A 21988-nucleotide genomic window follows, 5' to 3' on the forward strand; every position below is an offset into this window, starting at 1 on the left:
AACTTAACTGTCTGCAGCCCCTCCTCCCGTAAGACACAAAAACACACACACACTCTGCCTCTCAAGCCTGACCCCCCCTTTTCCCCACACACAGTGCATGGCCTGCTATATTCAGCAGTTACCGCCGTGATATTTGCTAAATCTCCACATATTTGCTAAAGGCATCTTAGAACTTCTGAGTTCATTCCACATTTAAAGCAATGCCCCCAACATCTTTAGCCAGGAACCCTTTTGTCCCGAATCGAGTCTTATAATGGCACGTACTTTTAAAAAAAAAAGTAAAGATTATTTTGCATCAATTTGAAAGCAAATTGCAAAGGAAAAGCGCAATGCTTGATTCTAGGATGTGGAATGCTGCGGTTCATTGCTGAGCTCACACTGGGCATTATGTTTCAGGATAATGAATCATAATGATGTGCAGACAGGCGTTATTCAAATACAAACCACTGTCTCAGCTTTACCAACAAGGTGGAGCCTGTATTCAATGACAGTCATTACACATCACACAAAAGGTAAAGGTTAAACTTTTCCCAATCCCATATAAAGTTCCTATATATTCCATTCCATTCCTGTTAAGTGTTAACATATTGGCGCGTTCAGTTTAAATCTCAAAATATTATTTGTCCATTAAAAAATTAGCTTTTTTGAATCGATTCTTTAAATCGATTTTACATTGTTTCCATGATCATTATAATGAGCATTTGCTGATGAGATACAAGGATAACATTTAATTTTAAAAAAAAATAACAACTCTTTACTGTTTTAAACCTAGCTGCGCAATGTTACAGAGTGGCTGAAACGAGATTTTGTTTTCAAAAATATACTTTATTTTGATAAAATATCTGCAAGAACATTACAAACACTCCAAAATAGCCATCACAATAAAAGCAATAATAACATTCAGGTTCTTTAAAGACATCAAGCAACATTCTGAGATGATTCCCTGCAGTAAAGGAAACGATTCAGACATCTTACAAATGTTGCAAGATGATTTTAAAGGTTGGAACAAGTTGCACTCCGAGGTGCTTCAGTACAACTGCGACCCATGTAATATTCACTGTATGTTGAAAAGGGATTTTGTTTTCTGGGAGACACAGCTGGAGAGGTTAGGAATGGGAAAGGAAATGTTTAATATCTTTACAGAGAGAGAGCCAGGGTATGAATGAACCTGTGGACGTAGGGGGAGGGGTGATTGACAGAATAGAATATCCACTTAACAAGAGGCCTTCAGCAGCAACGTTACCTCGGAAACGGCCAGAACCAATCACTGGAGGTCTGAGGGGCGGGATGTACCGCCCCCTCTGTCCTGTCCATCCAATCCTGTCCCTAGCTTCACCTCCCGGGGGCTGGTCTAGGGTTGTCCCAGGGGCTGATTGGTTAGCTGCAGTGAGGAGGGTGGGCAATGGCATGTAAGTGGGTGGCGTTGCTGTCATTCAGAGCGGGTAGGCATTGAGTGGGAGCGCAGTTAAAGCAGTGCCCACGGCTGGGTGGGGAGGCTGAGAGCTGGGCTGGCTGCAGTGGGAGGCTGAGTTGCCTGGACTGGGAGGCTGAGTGCTGGGTTGCCTGGACTGGGAGGCTGAGTGCTGGGTTGCCTGGACTGGGAGGCTGAGAGCTGGGTTGCCTGGACTGGGAGGCTGAGTGCTGGGCTGGCTGGACTGGGAGGCTGAGTGCTGGGTTCCTGGACTGGGGGGTTAAGTACTGGGCTGGCTGCTAGAGCGAGAGGCAGTCAGCGTAGTATCCAGGGCAAGTCGTGCCGGTTGGCGGCTGCTGCGCTCTATGGAGCTTGTGTTGTGAACAGCAGCAGCAGGGACAAGTTCAGCCAGGAGATCTCCAGCGGATCGGCCAGAGACTTGGAAAGGGGGTGAAAAGAGTGCAAGCTTGGCTGGCAAATCAAGCTGCAAACTCACGTCCAATAAACCTGGGAGGTGAAAAAAAAATTAGTGCAACTTAAATGGATCGGCATCTCAATCTCATCTCGATTTGGCTACAGCTGGAACTGTGTGCGATGGCGATCCTTTTAACTAAAGGTGAGTGAAGTGGGGGAGGGGACAGTGTACCTTCATCCCGGGAGGCTGAAAGGGCTGATCTGATCCATCCTTTCACATTGCTGCTCTTTTTTTTGTCTTAAGCTCTGCAAACGTCTGAATTAATAGGCTGCCGAATAAATAGTCTGTTTTGCTCCATTCTTTTCATACAAAGCCGCCGACCTCCTTTTGGTAAGATAAATTTCCCCTTGCTTACCCTGGCAGTTCAGTGCCCTCCATTGATGTAAGTGGACCTAAGGGGCAGGCGGTTGTCAAAATGTTTTTGTAAGCCGCCCCTAATGAATTTCTAAACGCTGAAAGACTCGGTTCCATCTTAAAGAGGTTACAGGGTAGCCCCGAGCGGATTTTTTTTTAAGAAAACCATAACTTTTTCTTTATTAAAGTGTAGTAAAAATCCATAATTTCTCTTGGAGAATGGAGGATACATTGTTAAAAGAAAAATCTACAACTTAGCATACCGCCCAATTGGCAACCTTGAAAACAAATCTTTTAAATAATTAAACATGAATTCTTGGGCCAGGCTATGGTTTTTTTTGCACGGCGGGAGGGGCATACAAGTTACAAGAGATTTAACTTTCATCCAAAAACAAAATCACCTGGGGGAGATATAGATGTTTGTTTGTAACTGTTCTCCTGCACTAGTGACTAATCAGTGCTAGAAGTTGGGATGAGCAACCTCCATTGTGTGTACCTTTTTATTTATTTTTGGTACAAACCTGTATTTAACCCAGATAAGAAAAGCCTGTCGTCAGCGACTGGGTCTTTCTGGCCGCATCAAAGGGAGAGCGCTGGGAGTGAAGCAGAGACTGATGATGAGGAGTCACCGATACTGGAGCTATGTGGCTGATAATGATATAATTAGGGGTTCACAGTCTCCTGTCTCCTGCCAGTTCACATCAAAAGCTTACTAAAAAAAAAAGCCTGTTGTATCTCCTGTAGCCATGTTGGCGGAGTACAAGCTCGTAAAAAGAAGAAAAAAAAACCCAAAATGTAGTAAAGGTATAATGAATGGTTACTTGGGTCGCAACAACTTTTTTTTCTCCCTCAGGTTTACAGATTCAAGGCTAACGCGTTTTTTAAAAAAAGATCAATAAGGTTTGCAAAAAACTGGAAGCTGTGAGAGTTGTCCAGTCAATAGGTTTGTAAAATCCAGGGGGAAGGTTTTTGTATCCACATCAGTCATTTTACACAGCCCCCTATCCTTCAGCCCCTCCATTAGCCCTGAGTCATTAAGAGCTGGGAAATTGCTGGTCGGGGTCTGGTAGCATTAAGAGCTGAGTTTAGGTGCTTGAAACCTGATCGCTTTCAGGCGAATATGGCAAAGGCTTCTTAGTCCTGCTTGCATACAAAGGGAACTTTTTAAAGTAATTTCTCAGGAGCGGAAGCTATTAAGATTTTTTTTTAAACGGGAGAGATGCACGTGTAATTTTTTTTTCTGAGGCTTGTTTGTGGTCGGAGAGGCTCCTGCCAAGGCCCCCATTTAATATAAAAGTTTTTTTGTTTTGGGAAATCTCTCGGTGATTTTCAACACCGCAGGCAGCCAACAGCCTGGCCTTTCCCTCCCATCACAAGTCAGCTTGCATGTAAAATCAGAACGAGCCTGCTGACTTTTTTTAAAGATGTTTCACTTTTAGTGTGTGTGTAAATACCAGTTTCCATTTGGGTTGAAAGAAATTGTCTTTGGCAAACAAACCACTAATTATAAGCTTCATGCTTCTTGTTTTAAAATGCTGCCTGAGAGGCAATAGCGAAGAAGCGATTTGAAAGAAAAGCCCTTTTGTGTCCTTTCTATACCTGCTTTGTCTCTCCACTTTGCAAATCGCTAGTTTTGAAGGGTGCTTCAGCTTTTTATAAAGTGCTGTGTTTCGGTGCGAAGAATGTTCATTTTTGAAAGGACTGGAGTGGGGTTGGCTTCCAGATGTTCTGCCATTTCACTGGAAGTTGTCTTGGATCAACCCAGTCAACGGTTTTTTGCCAGTCCTCCAGTGTTATTGCATTTACTATGAGGACTGGTGTGGTTGGAAAAACTTTAGGTTTAATAACTATGTATACTGGTATGCTTGGCGACACCACACCAGGAGCTGGAAGGAGTAACCTACTAATTATCAACTTTCCTGTGAGCTCAAATCAAAAAGTAGACATCAGCATTTGAGCATCAGTCTCTGGCAGTGCCAATTAATAACTCATATTTCATGTGTTGTACCGACCAAGTCTTGATCAGAAATTAACCTCACTTTTTTTCCCCCTTTTTAACTTTAGGTGAAATTAGATGCTACTGCGATGCATCTAACTGTGTGGCGACGGGTTACATGTGCAAATCGGAACTGTCGGCCTGTTTTTCCAGGCTCCTGGACCCCCAGAATACGAACTCGCCTTTAACTCACGGGTGCTTGGACACTGTTTCAAATTCGGCAAACATCTGCCATGCTAAAAGATCCCGGAATCACACGGGGACCTGGCCCATGTTGGAGTGCTGTCACGAGGATATGTGCAATTATAGAGGGCTCCAAGACGTCCTTTCACATCCTGGGAGCGAGAGCTCTGGTAAGAGAGCCTTTCGCTGTTAAATCTCTGCCTGATCTATAAGGTGATGACAGCCAAGTCTTTGGATGGCTGGTATTGATTTTGTTAATGTAATTAGAGACACGGGGAGGGAATGGCAAGATACGAGCTGGATCTTGAGCAGTAAGATATTATGTGTCTCTGCTAACAGAGGACTAGTAAAAGGTTTTCCCTGTTTAAGTATTTTGTTGTCTTTCTGGGGCAGCCAGCAAATTAGATTAAAATAAAACGGTTTCCTGGATTTTGGGTTATTGAATCTCGGTTCTATCTTGCTTGTCTTGTTCTGTTTGTTATTAAAACTTTGGAGGTGGTGGGAACACGAGTAGGTAAATATCCTAAATGCTTAATTGACTGGTTTAGATTTACCATTTGAGGAGAGGTGACCTGACTTTTGAAATGTCTTTAAGGAATAAAATAAAAAAACATGGTTGCACCAGCAACCTTTAATGACTACTCGGACTTGTTGGGACTTCTGAGAATAAAGGGCTATGAATTGATCATCCAAATGGGGATTGTACTGAGATTTAAGACAGATACAGAGGTTCTTGATTGGTAAGGAGATCAAGGATTATAGGGAAAAGACAGGAAAAAATGGTTTGAGAAACATGTCAGCCATAAACAAATGGCGGAGCAGACTCGATGGGCCAAATGGCCCAACCCTGCTCCTATATCTTTTATTAGTCTTTTGTGGGACGTGGGCAATGTTGGCTGGCAAGCATTTGGCAATTCTCGGCCAGAAAACCTGTTGGACTTTAACCTGGTGTTGTTAGACTCCTTACTGTGTTTACCCCAGTCCAACACCGGCATCTCCACATCAGCATTTATTGCCCATCCCTAGTTGCCCTTGAGGTGGTGGTGGCAAAATGAGTGGCTTGCTAGGCCATTTCAGAGGGTAATTGAGAGTCAACCACATTGCTGTGGCTTTAGAACCACATGTAAGGTCAGGACCGCAGATTTTCTTCCCTAAATGACATTAGTGAACCAGATGGGGTTTTCTGACAATCCACAATGGTTTCATGGCCATCAGTAGATCCTTAATTTCAGATTTTTAAAATCAAATTCAAATTCCACCATCTGCCGTGGTGGGATTCGAACCCGAGTCCCCAGAACGCTTGCTGAGTTTCTGGGTTAATAGGCTAGCGATAATACCACTAGGCCATCGCCTCCACTTATGGTCTTATTAATGCAAAAGTCAGTTGCTTGTTAAGCGTAGCAGTTCTGCTCACTCTTTCACTGTTTTTTCTCCCCCTTCTCAGATCAGGGAATTCGGTATCATCAGGACTCCAATAAGAACCTGATCTCCAGGGTGCAAGAACTCACTTCCTCGAAGGAGCTGTGGTTCAGGGCTGCGGTCATTGCTGTGCCCATTGCGGGTGGCCTGATCTTAGTATTGCTGATCATGCTGGCCCTACGTATGCTGCGCAGCGAGAACAAGAGACTTCAGGACCAGCGGCGGCAGATGCTGTCGCGTTTACATTACAGCTTCCACGGGCACCACTCCAAGAAGGGGCAGGTGGCCAAGTTGGATCTGGAGTGTATGGTACCTGTGACTGGCCACGAGAACTGCTGCATGACCTGTGACAAAATCCGGCACTCCGACCTCAGTAACGATAAGCTCCTCTCCCTGGTTCACTGGGGGATGTACAGCGGACATGGAAAGTTGGAGTTTGTATGACCCGTGTTTTAACGTGAGCCGCTCCTGGTTCTATTCTGCTGGACAATTGCACTTTATGTGAAAAGACAATCACGGACTTACTAAGAACTGTAAAGAAGACTCAAAAAAAGGTTGAACAAGGGACCTGATTTTAATATATTCTACACGTACGAGTCCTTGCCTCTGTGAAGGTTTCTGAAATTTCTCATTTGCACACTTTGTATAAGGATGAATTCTACACGCGTTTCCAGAGACAGTTCCGATGGCTCGGGGAGAGGGGGAACAAAAAGGAAAAAAAAAGATTTGTTTGGAGCTGACGGAAGTGGAGATAAACTGATGTATACTTTATGCTCCTGTTCTTTATATGTTTCCTGTTCCAATTATTGTAAAAATCTGAAAATATATTTTTTCTCTAATTCTGACCAGGTATCTTAGTTTTATTGTAGACCAAAATCCCAATTAAATACATTCTTTTGGAGGGCGAGCTCTTAATATTTTATTTACCGTTGTGGGATTTCCCATTTCACGGAAGGAATTTAAAAAAAGATGGCTGCAGAAAGTAGTGGTGATTATGATGGCCTTTAGCGTGACTACACAACAAGCTGTGTACTTCTGCGTTTACCCCTCCTTTATTAGCTTAATGTGGAAGGAAACTTTTTACTTTCTTCTCACACTTTGTCCCCTATTTTTATCCCCTCATAATGCTGAGACGAATTATAGGATCTCTACACCTCAGAAGGAGGCCATTCGGCCCATTGAGTCTGCGTCAACTCTTGACGACAATGCCACCCAGGCCCTATCCCCATAACCCCTGGCATATACTCTGCTTAATCCCCTAATCTACACATTTTGGGACACTAAGGGTGATTTCGCATGGCCAATCACCCTAACGCACACATCTTTACCATTTACAAATGATAAAAGCAGCCATTTCTCTCAACATCTCTCGGCAGAATATGCCTATTATAGTCCTATTGGACAGAGTTGCATTTGAAAAATGTTTTGCCATTTTAGATTAATTCTCCCAACCCCTCCCCAGAAAATAGACAGTTGCCTGTTGTATATTCTGATACTATTGTGCACTGGGATTAGAAAGGGAACCTGGGTGTCCTTGTCTTTGCTTGGACAAGATGGGCCAGATGGCCTCCTGTGCCACAACTTTCCTATGTGTTATTTAGTTGAATGTGAAGCCATCAAGTGACCGATCCTACCTGATTTTGCTAAGTTGCAGGTTAGAAGGACAACACTCTCCCATTCTCATTAAGCACTAAATACATGCAGCCAACCTCTAACTCTTAAAAACACTGCCCGATTATCTGTGGCTGCAGATGTTTTCTTCCGATGTAACTCCCGCTTGTTAGTGCTGACTGATACTGTCACATTGGGCGGTATTTTCTGGCCGCACTCGCCCAAGACCAGAAAATCCCTCCTGAGGTAAATGGATCTTTGTGTGGTCTGCCCCCGCCCACTTCAATTCCCCTGCCAGGTGGGATGGGAAATTTCTGCCCACTGTCTTTTATTAGTGAAGTGTTTTTTGACACCCAACTAGAGGAAGATCCTGAGGTTTATCCAATATCAAATGTAAAATTAATCTCAAAACAAGCTTGCTCTTCAGCTTTCTACCTCTTTCTGAATTAAACTAGTACTGTAGTTTCAACAGCGATATCCCTTACAAATTCATAGTTAAGACGCTCATTTCCTTTTCCCAACTCCTGGCATCACTTGTGGTTGCAAAATTCCCAGGTTTTTCATATTTCAATAGTTCTTTTCAACCAAGCGCACAATATATCAAGTTGTAGATTTTATTGCAAGCTCGATGGGCTGAATGGCCCCCTTCTCACTGTAGGATTCCATGATAGTTTTCCTCTGAAACCATAATTTAAAAATAAATCAACTTATAATTGGGTGTTACAACTATAAGGATACTTAATAAAACAGGGCATAAGCAGTTGCAAGTTGGGGCGATGGAAGAATTTAGATTAACACTTGGAAGATTGGTAAATTACAATATGATTACTTGGTTTAAATGAACTGAAATATTTCTGGTTTGAGCAGGCTTTGATGGGCTAGGTAAAGGATGGAAAATATGTCTTTATTGTTTCTTTATATATAATTAAAATAACCTTTTTAATTTACTGGGATAGATTTTTAAGTGTGTGTGTGTATATATATATATATATATATATAGCAACATTGTCAGTGATGGGGAAATTTTTATTCCATCAGCTTTCATGTTACGTTAGTCGTGCAACAGAAGTGATAGCTACTACATAGGTGATTGCCCACTTTTTAGCCCTTCCACTGCTAAAATTGGATGGAGGATTGGTTATTCGATACGAAGCAAAGAATAGGGATAAATGAAGCAGTTTAAAGTTGGTAGGTGGTGACTCGTGGAATTCCACAAGGATCTGTGCTGGGGCCTTAGTTATTTGCAGTCTACATTGATGATTTATGACAAGCAGGGAGTAATGTGTCTTGAATTTGTTGGTGAAATAAAGCAAGGTGTGAACGTCAAGCTTTGAGGAGGACACAAAGGCTGCTAAGGGAGATGGACTGGTTAAGTGTGTTGGTAACAAGATGGTAGATGGTGTATAATATGGAAAAGTGTAAGAATAGAAAAGCCAGAATACCTTCAAGGTGTAAAATTTGTAAACGTTGAAACTCCGAGGGACCTTGAGTACTCCTACAAGGACCGCAAATTTAGCATGCAGGCACAGCAAGCAATTGGCATATTGACCTTTATTGCAAACTGGAGTACAAGAATAAAGAAGTCTGGCTACAATTGTACAGGATTTTGGTGAGACCACACCTGGAATATTCTGTTCAGTTTGGGCTCCATTTTTAAGGAGGATATACTTGCTTTGGAAGCGGTACAGCAACACTTCACTAAATTGGCTCTCAGGATGAGGGGGTCGTGCTTTGATGAGAGGCTGAATAAATTGGGCCAGCGTTTCTGTGGAGTTCAAAAGGAGGAGAGGCTATTCTGAAAGGGCTCCACGGAGTAGGCTTAGAGGTTGTTTGCCTTGGCTGGGGAATCCAGAGCACCAGAGGGGTGGGCACAGTCTCAGTGTTGTGAATCTTTGGAGTTTTCTACTCCACAGAGCAGTGGGTGCTCCATTGTTCAATATATTTAAGGCTGAGGCTTTTTTTGTCTCTCAGGGAATCAAGGAATATGGAGAGCAGGAGGGAAATTGGAACTGAAGTCAAAAGTCTGAACCAATAGTTTGGAATGGCTGAACAAGCGTGATGGGCTGTATCTTCTATCCCTATTCCTATTTCCTATACTCGTATGTTAGAAGCTGTTCCTTTCAATCTTCATAAAAGATCTCCTTACAGATGCTGCCAGACTGGCTGAGATTTTCCAGCATTTTCTCTTTTCCTTTCAATCTTCCTTGTGGTGATTGCCCAGCACAAATGTTTTGTCCAGTATCAGGACTAGAAATATGAGTCCCCACTACCTTTGGGGCGGCACGGTAGCACAGTGGTTAGCACTGCTGCTTCACAGCTCCAGGGTCCCGGGTTCGATTCCCGGCTCGGGTCACTGTCTGTGTGGAGTTTGCACATTCTCCTCGTGTCTGCGTGGGTTTCCTCCGGGTGCTCCGGTTTCCTCCCACAGTCCAAAGATGTGCGGGTTAGGTTGATTGGCCAGGTTAAAAATTGTCCCTTAGAGTCCTGGGATGCATAGGTTAGAGGGATTAGCGGGTAAAATATGTGGGGGGAGGGCCTGGGTGGGATTGTGGTCGGTGCAGACTCGATGGGCCGAATGGCCTCCTTCTGCACTGTAGGGTTTCTAATCTTCTAATCTTCTAATCTTCCTTTGATTGCTCCTGTGTGGATGTACCTTGCGTGTAAAAGCAGTTCATTTGACGTGTCCCCAAATTAGGGAGGGCATCCACCCCTTCCGATGCCTGATCTTCAGCCCTAAAACCTTCAGATACCAACCAATCTGACGTCTGGTGTAAGAAACCAAAAGAGAAAATGCTGGAAAATCTCAGCAGGTCTGGCAGCATCTGTAAGGAGAGAAAAGAGCTGACGTTTCGAGTCCAGATGACCCTTTGTCAAAGCTCCTTACAGATGCTGCCAGACCTGCTGAGATTTTCCAGCGTTTTCTCTTTTGGTTTCAGAATCCAGCATCTGCAGTATTTTGCTTTTATCCTTTTGACCCCTGGTGTATCCTCCTTATCGCTTCACTGTAGGCCATGCCTTCAGCTGCCAAGCTCTGGGATTCCTTTTGAAGACTCCTACCTTTCTAACCATCGCAACCTTCAATTTTTCCAAGCTTTCGGTTATTTGTCCAAATAAATCCTCAATGTGGCTCGGTGCCAAATTTTGTTTGATAAAACGCTCCTACGAAGTACCTGGTGGCATTATTTACTATGTTAAAAGCTGTTGCATAATTGCACCTGGTTAATAAAATTATTAAATACCTCTACGGGAATAACAAAGATAAAGGAATACAGCTGAATATAACTAGAAAAACAACATTTTTGAGTGAAAATAGCTGCCATTTCTTTTGCAGTGAGCAGACTTAAAAAAACTCAAGTATTGTGTTATATTTGTTTTCCCTTGAAACAAATAACAGGAATTAAGTTTGTCAGGGTTTTCTTCCTTTGTTTTTTTTCCCCTTCCTTGGACGACAATGGTTTTGACTATTTTTATCAAACCTTCAAGTTTTATAAAGTGCTGTGTGTGTGCGTGCGTGTGTGTTCGCCCTCAGCTGACTCTTCAACACCCAGTTACTTGTGCTGAAAATTTTGATTAATCGCAGCCTAGGACAGAGCTTTATTTTCTTCCAGTCCAAAGGATATTGAAGCTAAATGTAGGAACCAGGATCTGCTAATTCAGCAGATTAGTGTTTGCCACAGGGATCTTTTAATAGTGTGGTTCAGTACCATTTATGGCCTCAGTATGTTACTATGGTTTCATTCAGTGCTTATCTTTTAATCATGGTTTATCCTCGATCAATAATGCATCTTGTTCCATGGTAATAACAAATAATTGCAACACAAAAAAACAAGACATTTGACCCAACTTGTCTATGTTTGTTCCACGTGAGTCTTCATCTTACTCTTTCACATAATCCTTACAGTGCGGTAGGAGGCCATTAATATAACGTTAAAGCGCCAGTCTTTTGATTGCAACGTGTTGAAACAGAGACAGTGTAGTGACTCCCAATCAATTTTTATTTATAGCCATATCCCAAAGAAATCAGACACACCATTTCCTCTTTAAATTAAAAGGAATAAATCTCTGTATGGAGGTCAATTTCAGTAGGATATGGAGTTTGTGTATGCAAAACAAAGGGAACAAATAAGAGGATAGCCGCAAATCAGCTAAATGAATTTCACAGAAGCACACAACACAGAAGAGGCTCTTTAGCCCATCAAGTCTGCACCGATACATTAGAAGCACCTGAACTCCCAACTAATCCCATCTGCCAGCACTTGACCCATCGCCCTTATGATGTGCCAAGTGCTCATCCAGATACCTTTTAAATGAGCACTTGGCACATCATAACATTCAGGGCTGTGGGCCAAGTGCTGGCAGAAGGGATTAGGTGGGAGTTCAGGTGTTCCTGATGTGTCAGTGTGGACTTGATGGGCTCTTCTGCGCTGTATGGTTCTATGATTCTATGAAAATCACTTTGCTGATTTGCAGCTATCCTTTATTTGTTCCCTTTGTTCTGCACACACAAACTCCACATCTTATTGAAACTGACCTCTATACTGAGATTTTTTTTAATTTGAAGAGGGATTTCAGAGGAATATATTTTAAGTGACACTTGATGGAAACAAGGGAGGAGGAATATGGTGCCAGATGAGAAGTGGGTAAAGCTTCTGTAGAGAAGTACTGGCACAGATCAATTTTGTCGAATGTCCTCTTTCTGTAGATTGGATGCAAAACCTGATCTCGTCATTACCAGACAGTTTGCCTGGTATTTCACATGGAGCCAATGGGCCTGACCACAGGCTTGTCTCCCTCTGGCTGCCCTGGTAATGACAATAGATGGTTCAGACAATTAGCTGTCTGACATGGTTTCCACCCCTCAAGCAGCCCTCCAAGAGCTGTTGCCCAGGCAATTGAGAGGACCAACAGCTCTTCAGTAGCAGCAGCGCCTCTGGGAGCAGTGGCCACAAATGGGACTGCAGCAGTCCCTGGATCAACGACCCCAGAACAGGACTGGAATTCAGGTAAGGGGTTAGAGCTCACTGGAGGGGGGAACGTCACTTATGAAGGCGCGGATTATCCTGTGGACATGGCCCGTGCTGCTGGAGGTGAGGTGGGGTGGGGGGGAGGGGGGGTGTTGCTACAGAGCCCATAGGGAGACTGGCAAGGAATATTATCAGATAGCTCGTAAGTGCCAGTTGAAATGAGAGCTGATGGAAGTCTCATTTGTTTTTGCTTTCAGCTAGAATATTAAAATATTGCAGAAAGGCAATACACACCTGACTGATTCACTTTCTGTATTTGCCCCCACCTGAGGAAAAATTCTTCCACCTTTGGGATTTCAGATCCACTCACTTTTCAGAAAGAGTCAAGATCAATCATAGAATCCCTACAGCGTCGAAGGAGGCCATTCGGCCCATTGTGTCTGTACCAACCACAATCCCACCCAGGCCCTACTCCCATAACCCCACACATTCAACCCACTAATCCCCCTGACAGTTAGGATGGCCAATCAACCTAACCTGCACATATTTGGACTTGTGGGATGGAACTGGGACACCCAGAGGAAACCCAGACTGACACAGGAAGAACATGCAAACCACACAGACGGTGACCCAATGCCGGAACTGAACCTGGGACCCTGGTGCTGTGAGGCAGCAGTGCTAACCACTGTGCCACCCCAATCAGAACCTATTTTGAATTTTCTTCCCCTAACCCAGGATCACTGTGGCTAATTGTGGTACACCCAACAATTGTTATGGTTGCGAGCAGCTAATTCAGCTCAGTTTAGGAATCAAACCGATAAGCATTATTCAACTTTTTTTAAGAATGAGAAAAGCCAGCAAAGTGAAAAACAGTTTCCTATAACACTGACTCACTGTATGGCATGCTGCCTCTTTCTGGTTAAGTGCTCCCAACCTTTACAGAATTATTAACATTTTCTCAATGCTTTGAAGCTTCGGAGTAATTTAGTGGAAATGGTCTGCTAATGAAAATTGAGTGTAAATAGGGCTTTCAGCAAATCGGCAGTAAACAGCTGCTTGACAAGTCCCTTCCTGCCACTTGGTCAGTAACTAGTCACAGTGTTGATCTACAGGGAAGACAGTCTGTCCATTCAATAGTGAATGGTGTTCAGTTGCTTCGAGCATCTTGTCGAGCAATGGGTGGCGGAACTTTTTATTTATATGCAAATTGTTTGCCATCCTGACAAGATTGTTTGAATTTGTTTGGATTTGATGCTGGCTGGAATACACCCGGCCCCCCCAACCCCCTTTCATGACCAGTAACTGGCTGTGAACTCATTCCCCGTGCCCATTAGTGGTGATTTGGCCAGAATCTCTTGCATTTTCCTAACTATTTGATGACAGTTGCTGATCTGCAGTGCGATAGCTTAAAGCCTTAAGTACCTCAACACTTATCTGGACAAGGTCACGGAGAACTTGCAGGGAGAAAAATGACCTAAAATGCTGTGTAACAAATGAGGCCTAAAATGTGATGCTGAGCAGAGCCTAACTAACGCTCATTAAAACTGCATTGTTGAGGTAAACGAATATTTTTAGAGAACTGGTACAGAAGTAAATGGTCTTTTCCGATACTATAAAATTCTATGATTTATACATCTTTCACATCCCAAGGGCATCTCAAAGCACTTTGCAATCACTCATTGTGTAGGTAAATGTATCTGTGGTATACTGCGCTGAGGCACTAAGACATTCTTATTTACATTAAGCTTGTGGTGTGGCAGGGCCGTAATGATTTTTTAAAAACTGGCTGTTTATTACCTCTGCCGCTGAAGATGCATCCTGTTTGTCTGGAAACAATATATATCTCAAGAGCTAAAGGATGGATTTCGACCCAACTTGGTAGGCAGATGGGGTATGGCCCAAGGAAGAACTGATTAGTTTTTGGCAGAGATACGGATCCAGTAGAAGATAGGGTGAATTCTTTAGAATGTTGTTGATTGTTTTAGAATTTTGTGGATTGTCTCAGCTGCTGTGGTGCAATTTGTCACAGCTGTCAAAATGTGAGCAGAGTTTTGGGCGCAGGTTGTTGGCTGTGAATTGTCCCAAAGCTTCCTCAGTGAGTTGGAAGCTTTTAATAAAGGAATTTCTTTTGTTAGCCCAGAGTAGCAACCAGGCAGGATAAATCTTCAAGGGAAAGTCACGTAATTATATTAATATTGAGTTAACAAATTGTAGTGGAGGCACACACTCTATGATTTTCCTCCTCATTTAATTTTCTTTGCCCTTACTTTCCTGTTTTCTCCCCCTTCAGTGTGGTTACCAGCCTTCCGAGATTGCCCTGGGAATCTCAGGAGGATTAAGTATTATTCTCCAGGACATTGGTTGTGAACATCCCTAAAGAAACATGATTGCCAGTCTTCATTGGTGCTTATTAGTTGTAAAAATATTGGAGAAGGATGAAAAAGGGCTGTTTATTTGGGTATTTATCTGGATGTTTATCTGGGTGTTTATCTGGGTGTAAGTGATTTGATGCAGGCTATATTGAAACTGGCAGGAATATATCCAAGTTGAAGTAGTAAACTAACCCTTCAACTGAAGGCTTCTTGAAAATCTCAATCCAAAGTTTAAGTTAAAGTTAAAGATTATTTATTAGCCACAAGTAAGGCTTACATTAACACTGCAATGAAGTTACTGTGAAATTCCCCTACAAGTACCCAATTGTCTGATCATTGTGAATGTAAGTAATACAATATCTGTCCACAGTGGTAGTTGGCCTTTTTTCATTCCTTTGATGGGATGTGGCATCTTTGCAAGGCCAGCCTTTGTTGCCCAACTCCTAATTGTCCTTGAACTGAATGGTTTGCTAGGCCATTTCAGAAGGGCAGTTAAGAGTCAACCACATTACTGTAGATCTGGAGGTAAAGATGGCAGATTTTATTCCCTAAAGGACATTAGTGAACTAGATGTGTTTTTACCACAGTTGATGATAGTTTCAGGCTCATCACTACTGAGACTAGTTTTCAAATCCAGATTTTTAAAAATTCATTGATTTTAAGTTCCACCAGCTGCCATAGTGGGATTGGAACCCATTTCCCAGAGTGCTGGATTACTAGTTCAGCAACATTACCACTATGCCACCATCTCCCTTTATGGTAACTCACCAATTTGGCCATTACTCATAAGCCCTCACATGATGACTATCTTGATTTGATTTGATTTATTATTGTCACATCTATTAACATACAGTGAAAAGTATTGTTTCTTGCGCACTATACAGACAAAGCATACCGTTCATAGAGATCTGACTATGGAGAACAATAATTTCATTTATATTGTGTCTTTAGCACAGAAATACATCCCAGTGTGCTTCACAGAGTTTTCACGAGAAATAACATGCGTCGAGCCAAAGTGATGATAGGAAGAGTGGCTAAAAGTTTAGTCAAAGAGAGAATTACAGATTGAGCTTAAAGGAGGTGAAGGAGATGGGGGGGACTTCAGGGATAGAATTAGAAATAGAATTGCCTGGACAGTAGTTCCCATGAACCAATACATTTTTCTAAAAAAAAGAGGTCCACCGGGAATTTTGGGAAGGTGATAAGATTGTGAAGGATTCTGTGAACCAAGATGAGGATTTTGAATTCAGTGCACTGGGAAGACAATTGTGATGGGTGTGATGGAGATAACCATGAGGGGGATTTTGAATTATAGAAGCAGATAGTTATTAACAGCACAGAAGACTTTTCAACCCTCCATCTAAAAGACAAGCTGGTTAGGTGCATTAGCCTGAATAGGCGCCGAAGCGTGGCGACTAGGGGAATTTCACAGTAACTTCATTGCAGTGTTAATGTAAGCCTTACGGCTAATAAATAAACTTTAACTTTATGCCATGATGGCTTCCTGCAAGGGCAACCCAACTGGTCTCACTCCTCCACCTCCCCCGCCACCTCCCCCAAAACTTCTCCTTCACCTTCCAATTCTCTTCGGATGACTATCCAATTTCTTTTTGAGGGCTACAAATGAATCTGCCTCCACCACACCCTCAGGCAGTGCATTCCAGATCCTAACCACTCGCTGCATAAAATAATTCTTCCTCAGTTTGCCATTGCTTCTTTTGCGTCCAATCAGAATCCTCTGATTTTCGGCCCATCTGCCAATGGGAACATTCTCCAGATCCCACTCAAATTTCCTCTCAACCTTCTCCCCATAAGCCTCAGCTTCTCCAACGTAGCCATGTGACTCCTTCATCTCATCAATCATTCCTGCACACCCACCCATCAGCCCCCTTCCTAAAGTGTGGTGCCCAGAATTGGACACAGTATTTCATCAGGCCAAAGCAGAGTTTTGTAAAGATTCATGCTCTTTTTATAAAACCCAAAATCCCAACTGCCTTTTCAACCAGCTTCTCAACCTGTCCTGCTACCTTCAATGATTTGTGCAAAGGCCCTTCTGTTCCTGCACCACTTTTAGGATTGTACCTTTTAGTTTATATTGCATCTCCTCATCTCTCCTTCCAAAATGAATCACGTCACACTTCCCTGTGTTAAATTTCATTTACCACGTGTCCGCCCACTCAGTCTATGTCCTCACACGCAGATAAAGGTTTTCCCATGTTTAGTCCTCAATTTATGCTGAATTAGTTGATCCCAAATGGGACAAATTCCTGGGCGAGAGAGGGAAGTGAAGTCAACCAGTCTTCCCACTTCCAGTCACTATGCAGTGACTCCTGTGGACACATGAGGCTGAATTTTACACTCCTCCACAGGCAGGCTTGAAGGTGGGGAATTGTTAACTCCAGTGCACGGTTTGCCCGCTGCCTACCCACCTGCCTCTGCCCCCACTGCAATTTTGCCATGAGTAGGGGTGGTGTCGAGCAGCCACCTTGCCAGTGGGCACTTAAATGGGCACTGATTCTCACTGAGGGTGGCATCGTGGTAATATCGCTGGAATGGTAATCCAGAGGCCCAGGTTAATTCTTCCAGTACCTGGGTTCAAATTCCAGCATGGCAGCTGGCAAAATTCAAAATTCAATTAATAAACCTGGAATATAAAGCTCGTATTAGTAATGGTGACCATGGAAACTGTCATCAAGTGTCATAAAAACCCACCTGGTTCACTATTGTCCTTTAGGGAAGGAAATCTGCCTTCCTTACCTGGTCTGGCCTACATGTGATTCCAGAGCCACAGCAATGGGTCAAAGGTGAAGGCTGACAATGCAGCAGGTGAGGGCAGCTTATAAAAGAGCCTCCTGGACAAATAGGGAGCCTTTTCATCACGACCACAACTTTCCTGCCCCAACATTAATGTCAGTAACATCAGACTTATTGAAAGCACAACAATGGCAAAGGTGCTTCACAAATTTTCAGGACTTCAGGAAGTGTAGAGGAGAACATGCCCCTGTCTACATCTTTGGGAATGAAGTAGAAAGGGCCGAGAGCTTCAATTTTTTAGGTGTCCAGATCACCAACAACCTGTCCTGGTCCCCCCATGCCGTAAGAAGTTTAACAACACCAGGTTAAAGTCCAACAGGTTTATTTGGTAGCAAAAGCCACACCCGTGTGGCTTTTGCTACCAAATAAACCTGTTGGACTTTAACCTGGTGTTGTTAAACTTCTTACTGTGTTTACCCCAGTCCAACGCCGGCATCTCCACATCATGGCCCCCCATGCCAACAGTATAGTTAAGAAAGCCCACCAACACCTCTACTTTCTTAGAAAACTAAGGAAATTTGGCATGTCAGCTATGACTCTCACCAACATTTGCAAGATGCACCATAGAAAGCATTCTTTCTGGTTGTATCACAGCTTGGTATGGCTCCTGCTTTGCCCAACACCGCAAGGAACTACAAAAGGTTGTGAATGTAGTCCAATCTATCACGCAAACCAGCCTCCCATCCATTGACTCTGTCTACACTTCCCACTGCCTCGGCAAAGCAGCCAGCATAATTAAGGACCCCACGCACCTCAGTCATTCTCTCTTCCAGCTTCTTCCATCGGGAAAAAGATACAAAAGTCTGAGGTCACGTACCAACTGACTCAAGAACAGCTTCTTCCCTGCTGCTGTCAGACTTTTGAATGGACTTACCTTGCATTAAGTTGATCTTTCTCTAGACCCTAGCTATGACTGTAACACTACATTCTGCAATCTCTCGTTTCCTTCTCTATGAACAGTATGTTTTATCTGTATAGCGTGCAAGAAACAATACTTTTCACTGTATGTTAATACATGTGACAATAATAAATCAAACCAAATAATAAATCAAACAAATTAAATTTAAAAAATTCTTTCACAGCTTGTAAGTGTCACTGATCAGGCCAGCATTTGTTGCCCATTTCTTGAGCAGCAGCCGGTCTATGTGGTGGTGTAGGTGCACTGACTGTGATGTGTAGTTGCACCCACAGTGTGGGAGTTCCAGGAGTTTGATCCAGTGATACTGATGGAACAGTGATATGGTTCCAACTCAGGATGGCGTGTGGCGAGGGGGGGGTATCTTGCAGCTGGTGATAGTCCCATGTGTCTGCTTCATTTATAAATAGTCACATTACATTGATTTCACTTTACTGATGTGTACATTACTGTTATTTGTTGAGACTGGCTTAGTCAAAGGGCTCAATGTACTGGCACATCTTTGGTTGGCACACAGTAATGATTACATGGAGTTCGGGACATTTCCTTGGACTGTACCTTCCAAGCTCCCCAGCATCGCATTGCGGGGGAAGCCATCTCAGAACTTCATAATAAGAGTTTGCACAGCAATTGCCCAGAAATCCAAACTTCCTTTAGACAATTGCCCTGCACTGGGAAACATCTGAAAATGCAAGTTTACTCACAAACATCGAATGGTTCCAATAGGGTTACACCAATAGTTACCCAGAAAAAGTTAGAAGAGATATAACCTCTTCCAACTTCTGGGTCAGTATTGTAAACACCCAGATTGACCTCCTCAGGGACTCCCCCTCACCCCCAGACCCCTGGGGCATCCCTCACCTCCCAAATAACCACACCCCATGGTATTCCACACTGCAACCCCCTGCCCCTCCCCGTGACCCCTCCCCGTGACCCCCCCTCGGGATTTCCCCACCTACATGGAACCCGGATCTCGCCATCGCAGCCCAACTGCCACCCCATACCCGCCTGAGGTCAGACCCCCTCCCCACAAATCCAACCCTACCCTCAACCCAATCCACACTGACTCATCCACATCCCTGTGGGCCCAATCCAACCTGACCCTACCTGACCTCCCCCCACAAGCCCAACCCAACATGATCCCCCCCCTCCCGAGACCTGCCACCTCTCTGCCACCACACCCACTGCCGCCCCCCCACCCACACCTCCCCATACCCCCACTACCCCGAGGTCAAAGACCAAGGTCAGAACCCACCCTCTCCTGTCCATGGTAAGACACCCCCACCCCAAAGTTCAACTCCAACCCCTCCCATTGGAATCCCCCCAAACCTCCCAAATCCTGTTCACTTACCTTAGACACCTAGCATCTCCTTTCAACCTATCTGCTTTACAGCAGCTGGAGCTGGAAAACAGGGGTCACGCCCTTCTGCATTTCAACAGTGCTGGACTTTGACACTGGGCCTCAAGGGCTACTGCTGCGCCTGGATCTCGCCCGGCCTGATTTGGAAGGTCAGGCGAGGCAGGCACAGAAGAAATTTAATTTGATTTGATTTATTATTGTCACGTGTATTAACATACAGTGAAAAGTATTGTTTCTTGCGCGCTATACAGACAAAACATACCATTCATAGAGAAGGAAATGAGAGAGTGCAGAATGTCGTGTTACAGTCATAGCTAAGGTCGAGAGAAAGATCAACTTAATGCAAGGTAAGTCCATTCAAAAGTCTGACAGCAGCAGGGAAGAAGCTGTTCTTGAGTTGGTTGCTACGTGACCTCAGACTTTTGTATCTTTTTCCCAACGGAAGAAGGTGGAAGAGAGAATGTCCGGGGTGCGTGGGGTCCTTAATTATGCTGGCTGCTTTGCTGAGGCAGCGGGAAGTATAGACAGAGTCAATGGATGGGAGGCTGGTTTGCGTGATGGATTGGGCTACATTCACGACATTTTGTAGTTCCTTGCGGTCTTGGGTAGAGCAGGAGCCAGACCAAGCTGTGATGCAACCAGAAAGAATGCTTTCTATGATGCATCTATTGAGCAAAAGTAATTGAGCGCCGAGTGGCAATCCAACACCAACTGCCACTCCGAGATAGTTATGGTGTTTTTCTATTCACCCTTTATTGATCATGTTGGTGTTGACTGTGGAATTCTCCATTCTGTGGGACATGGTTGAACTAGCAGGCTCAGCTGGCTCTCCCTTCTGTACAAAAGGACACTGTCCCAAGATCACTCTCCGTGGGGATAACTGAAATGTTGAAAGTGAATTCAAAGTCCGATAAGGCACTGCCAACCAGCTGCCCTGAGATGGACCCAGATGTGGATAGTACTGACATTGCCCTTCAGGCCTCTCATTTTCTTAACATGACTAACTGACTGTTCCCAGCACCGCACCCCCCGCAACCCAGGCTCTTCCCTCTTCCACTCCTCCATGCCCCCGACCCAATTCACACATCCTGCCTCCTCACCACTGATTCACCTTTGCTATTGCCGAGCCTCTATGCAAATACCCTTCTTCTCCCTCCCTGTGCTGAAGAGTTCAACAAGGAAAGCCACTGACCTCAGACACAGCTGCTCAAAGCTGACTGCTGCACATTATTTTTATTCCTTCAATGGATGTGGGCAGTCACTGGCTAGGCCAGCATTTATTACCTATTTCGAACTGCCCTTGAGAAGGTGGCAGTGAGCTGCCTTCTTGAACCCCTGCAGTTCATGTGTGCAGATGCTGTCAGGGAGGGAATTCCAGGGTTTTGACCCCGTGACGGTGTAGAAAGGTCAATATATTTCAAGTTGGGATGATGAGTGACTTGGAGGGGGACATCCAAGTGGTGTTTCCAGGCATCTGCTGCCTCTATCCTCCTAGTTGGTGCTAGAGGTGGGTTTGGGAGGTGCTGAAAAAAGAAACCTTCGGTTGCAGTGCATCTTGTAGATGGTATACATGGCTGCCACTGTGAGTTGGTGGTGGAGGGAGTGGATGTTTGTGGAAGGGGTAGCAATCAAATGAACTGCTTTGTCCTGGGTGGCGTCAAGCTTCTTGAGTTGGAGCTGCACTCATCCAGGCAAGTCGAGAATATTCCATTTCGTTCCTGACTTGTGCCTTGTAGATTGTGGAAAAGCTTTGGGGAGTCAGGAGGTGAGTTACTCACCACAGCATTCTTAGCCTTTGACCTGCTCTTGTAACCACAGTATTTAGATGGCTAGTCTAGTATAGCTTCCAGTCAATGGTAACCTCCGGAATGTTGATAGGGGGGATTCAGTGTTGGTAATGCCGTTGAATGTCAATGGGCGATGATTAGGTTCTCTCTTGTTGGAGATTTAAGTTTAAGTTTTTTTTAATGTTTATTTATTAGTGTCACAAGTAGGCTTACATTAACCCTGCAATGAAGTTGCTGTGAAAATTCCCTAGTCGCCACACTCCGACACCTTTTCGGGGACACTGAGGGAGAATTTAGCGTGGTCAATGCACCTAACCAGCACGTCT

The 21988-nt window shown here is 44.0% G+C and overlaps 1 protein-coding gene across 1 annotated transcript; it reads left to right on the forward strand.

Moving 5' to 3' along the window:
• The first annotated feature begins 1431 nt into the window (after positions 1-1431).
• Positions 1432-6683, forward strand: bambia (BMP and activin membrane-bound inhibitor (Xenopus laevis) homolog a). Its single transcript, XM_078233611.1, has 3 exons — positions 1432-2027; positions 4305-4589; positions 5864-6683. Exons 1-3 carry the CDS (start codon positions 1952-1954, stop codon positions 6280-6282), a joined length of 780 nt encoding a protein of 259 aa, XP_078089737.1. The 5' UTR covers positions 1432-1951; the 3' UTR covers positions 6283-6683.
• Positions 6684-21988: the final 15305 nt, after the last annotated feature.

This window comes from Mustelus asterias, chromosome 2 (genome assembly GCF_964213995.1).
Source record: "Mustelus asterias chromosome 2, sMusAst1.hap1.1, whole genome shotgun sequence".
Lineage (NCBI taxonomy): Eukaryota > Metazoa > Chordata > Chondrichthyes > Carcharhiniformes > Triakidae > Mustelus > Mustelus asterias.

Excerpts from the sequence above, each read along its gene's own strand:
- bambia (XM_078233611.1), top strand. The coding sequence starts at position 1,952 with ATGGATCGGCATCTCAATCTCATCTCGATTTGGCTACAGCTGGAACTG. Across the intron at positions 2,028-4,304 it reads GGCGATCCTTTTAACTAAAG|GTGAAATTAGATGCTACTGC; the intron begins GTGAGTGAAGTG and ends TTTTAACTTTAG. Across the intron at positions 4,590-5,863 it reads TCCTGGGAGCGAGAGCTCTG|ATCAGGGAATTCGGTATCAT; the intron begins GTAAGAGAGCCT and ends CCCCCTTCTCAG.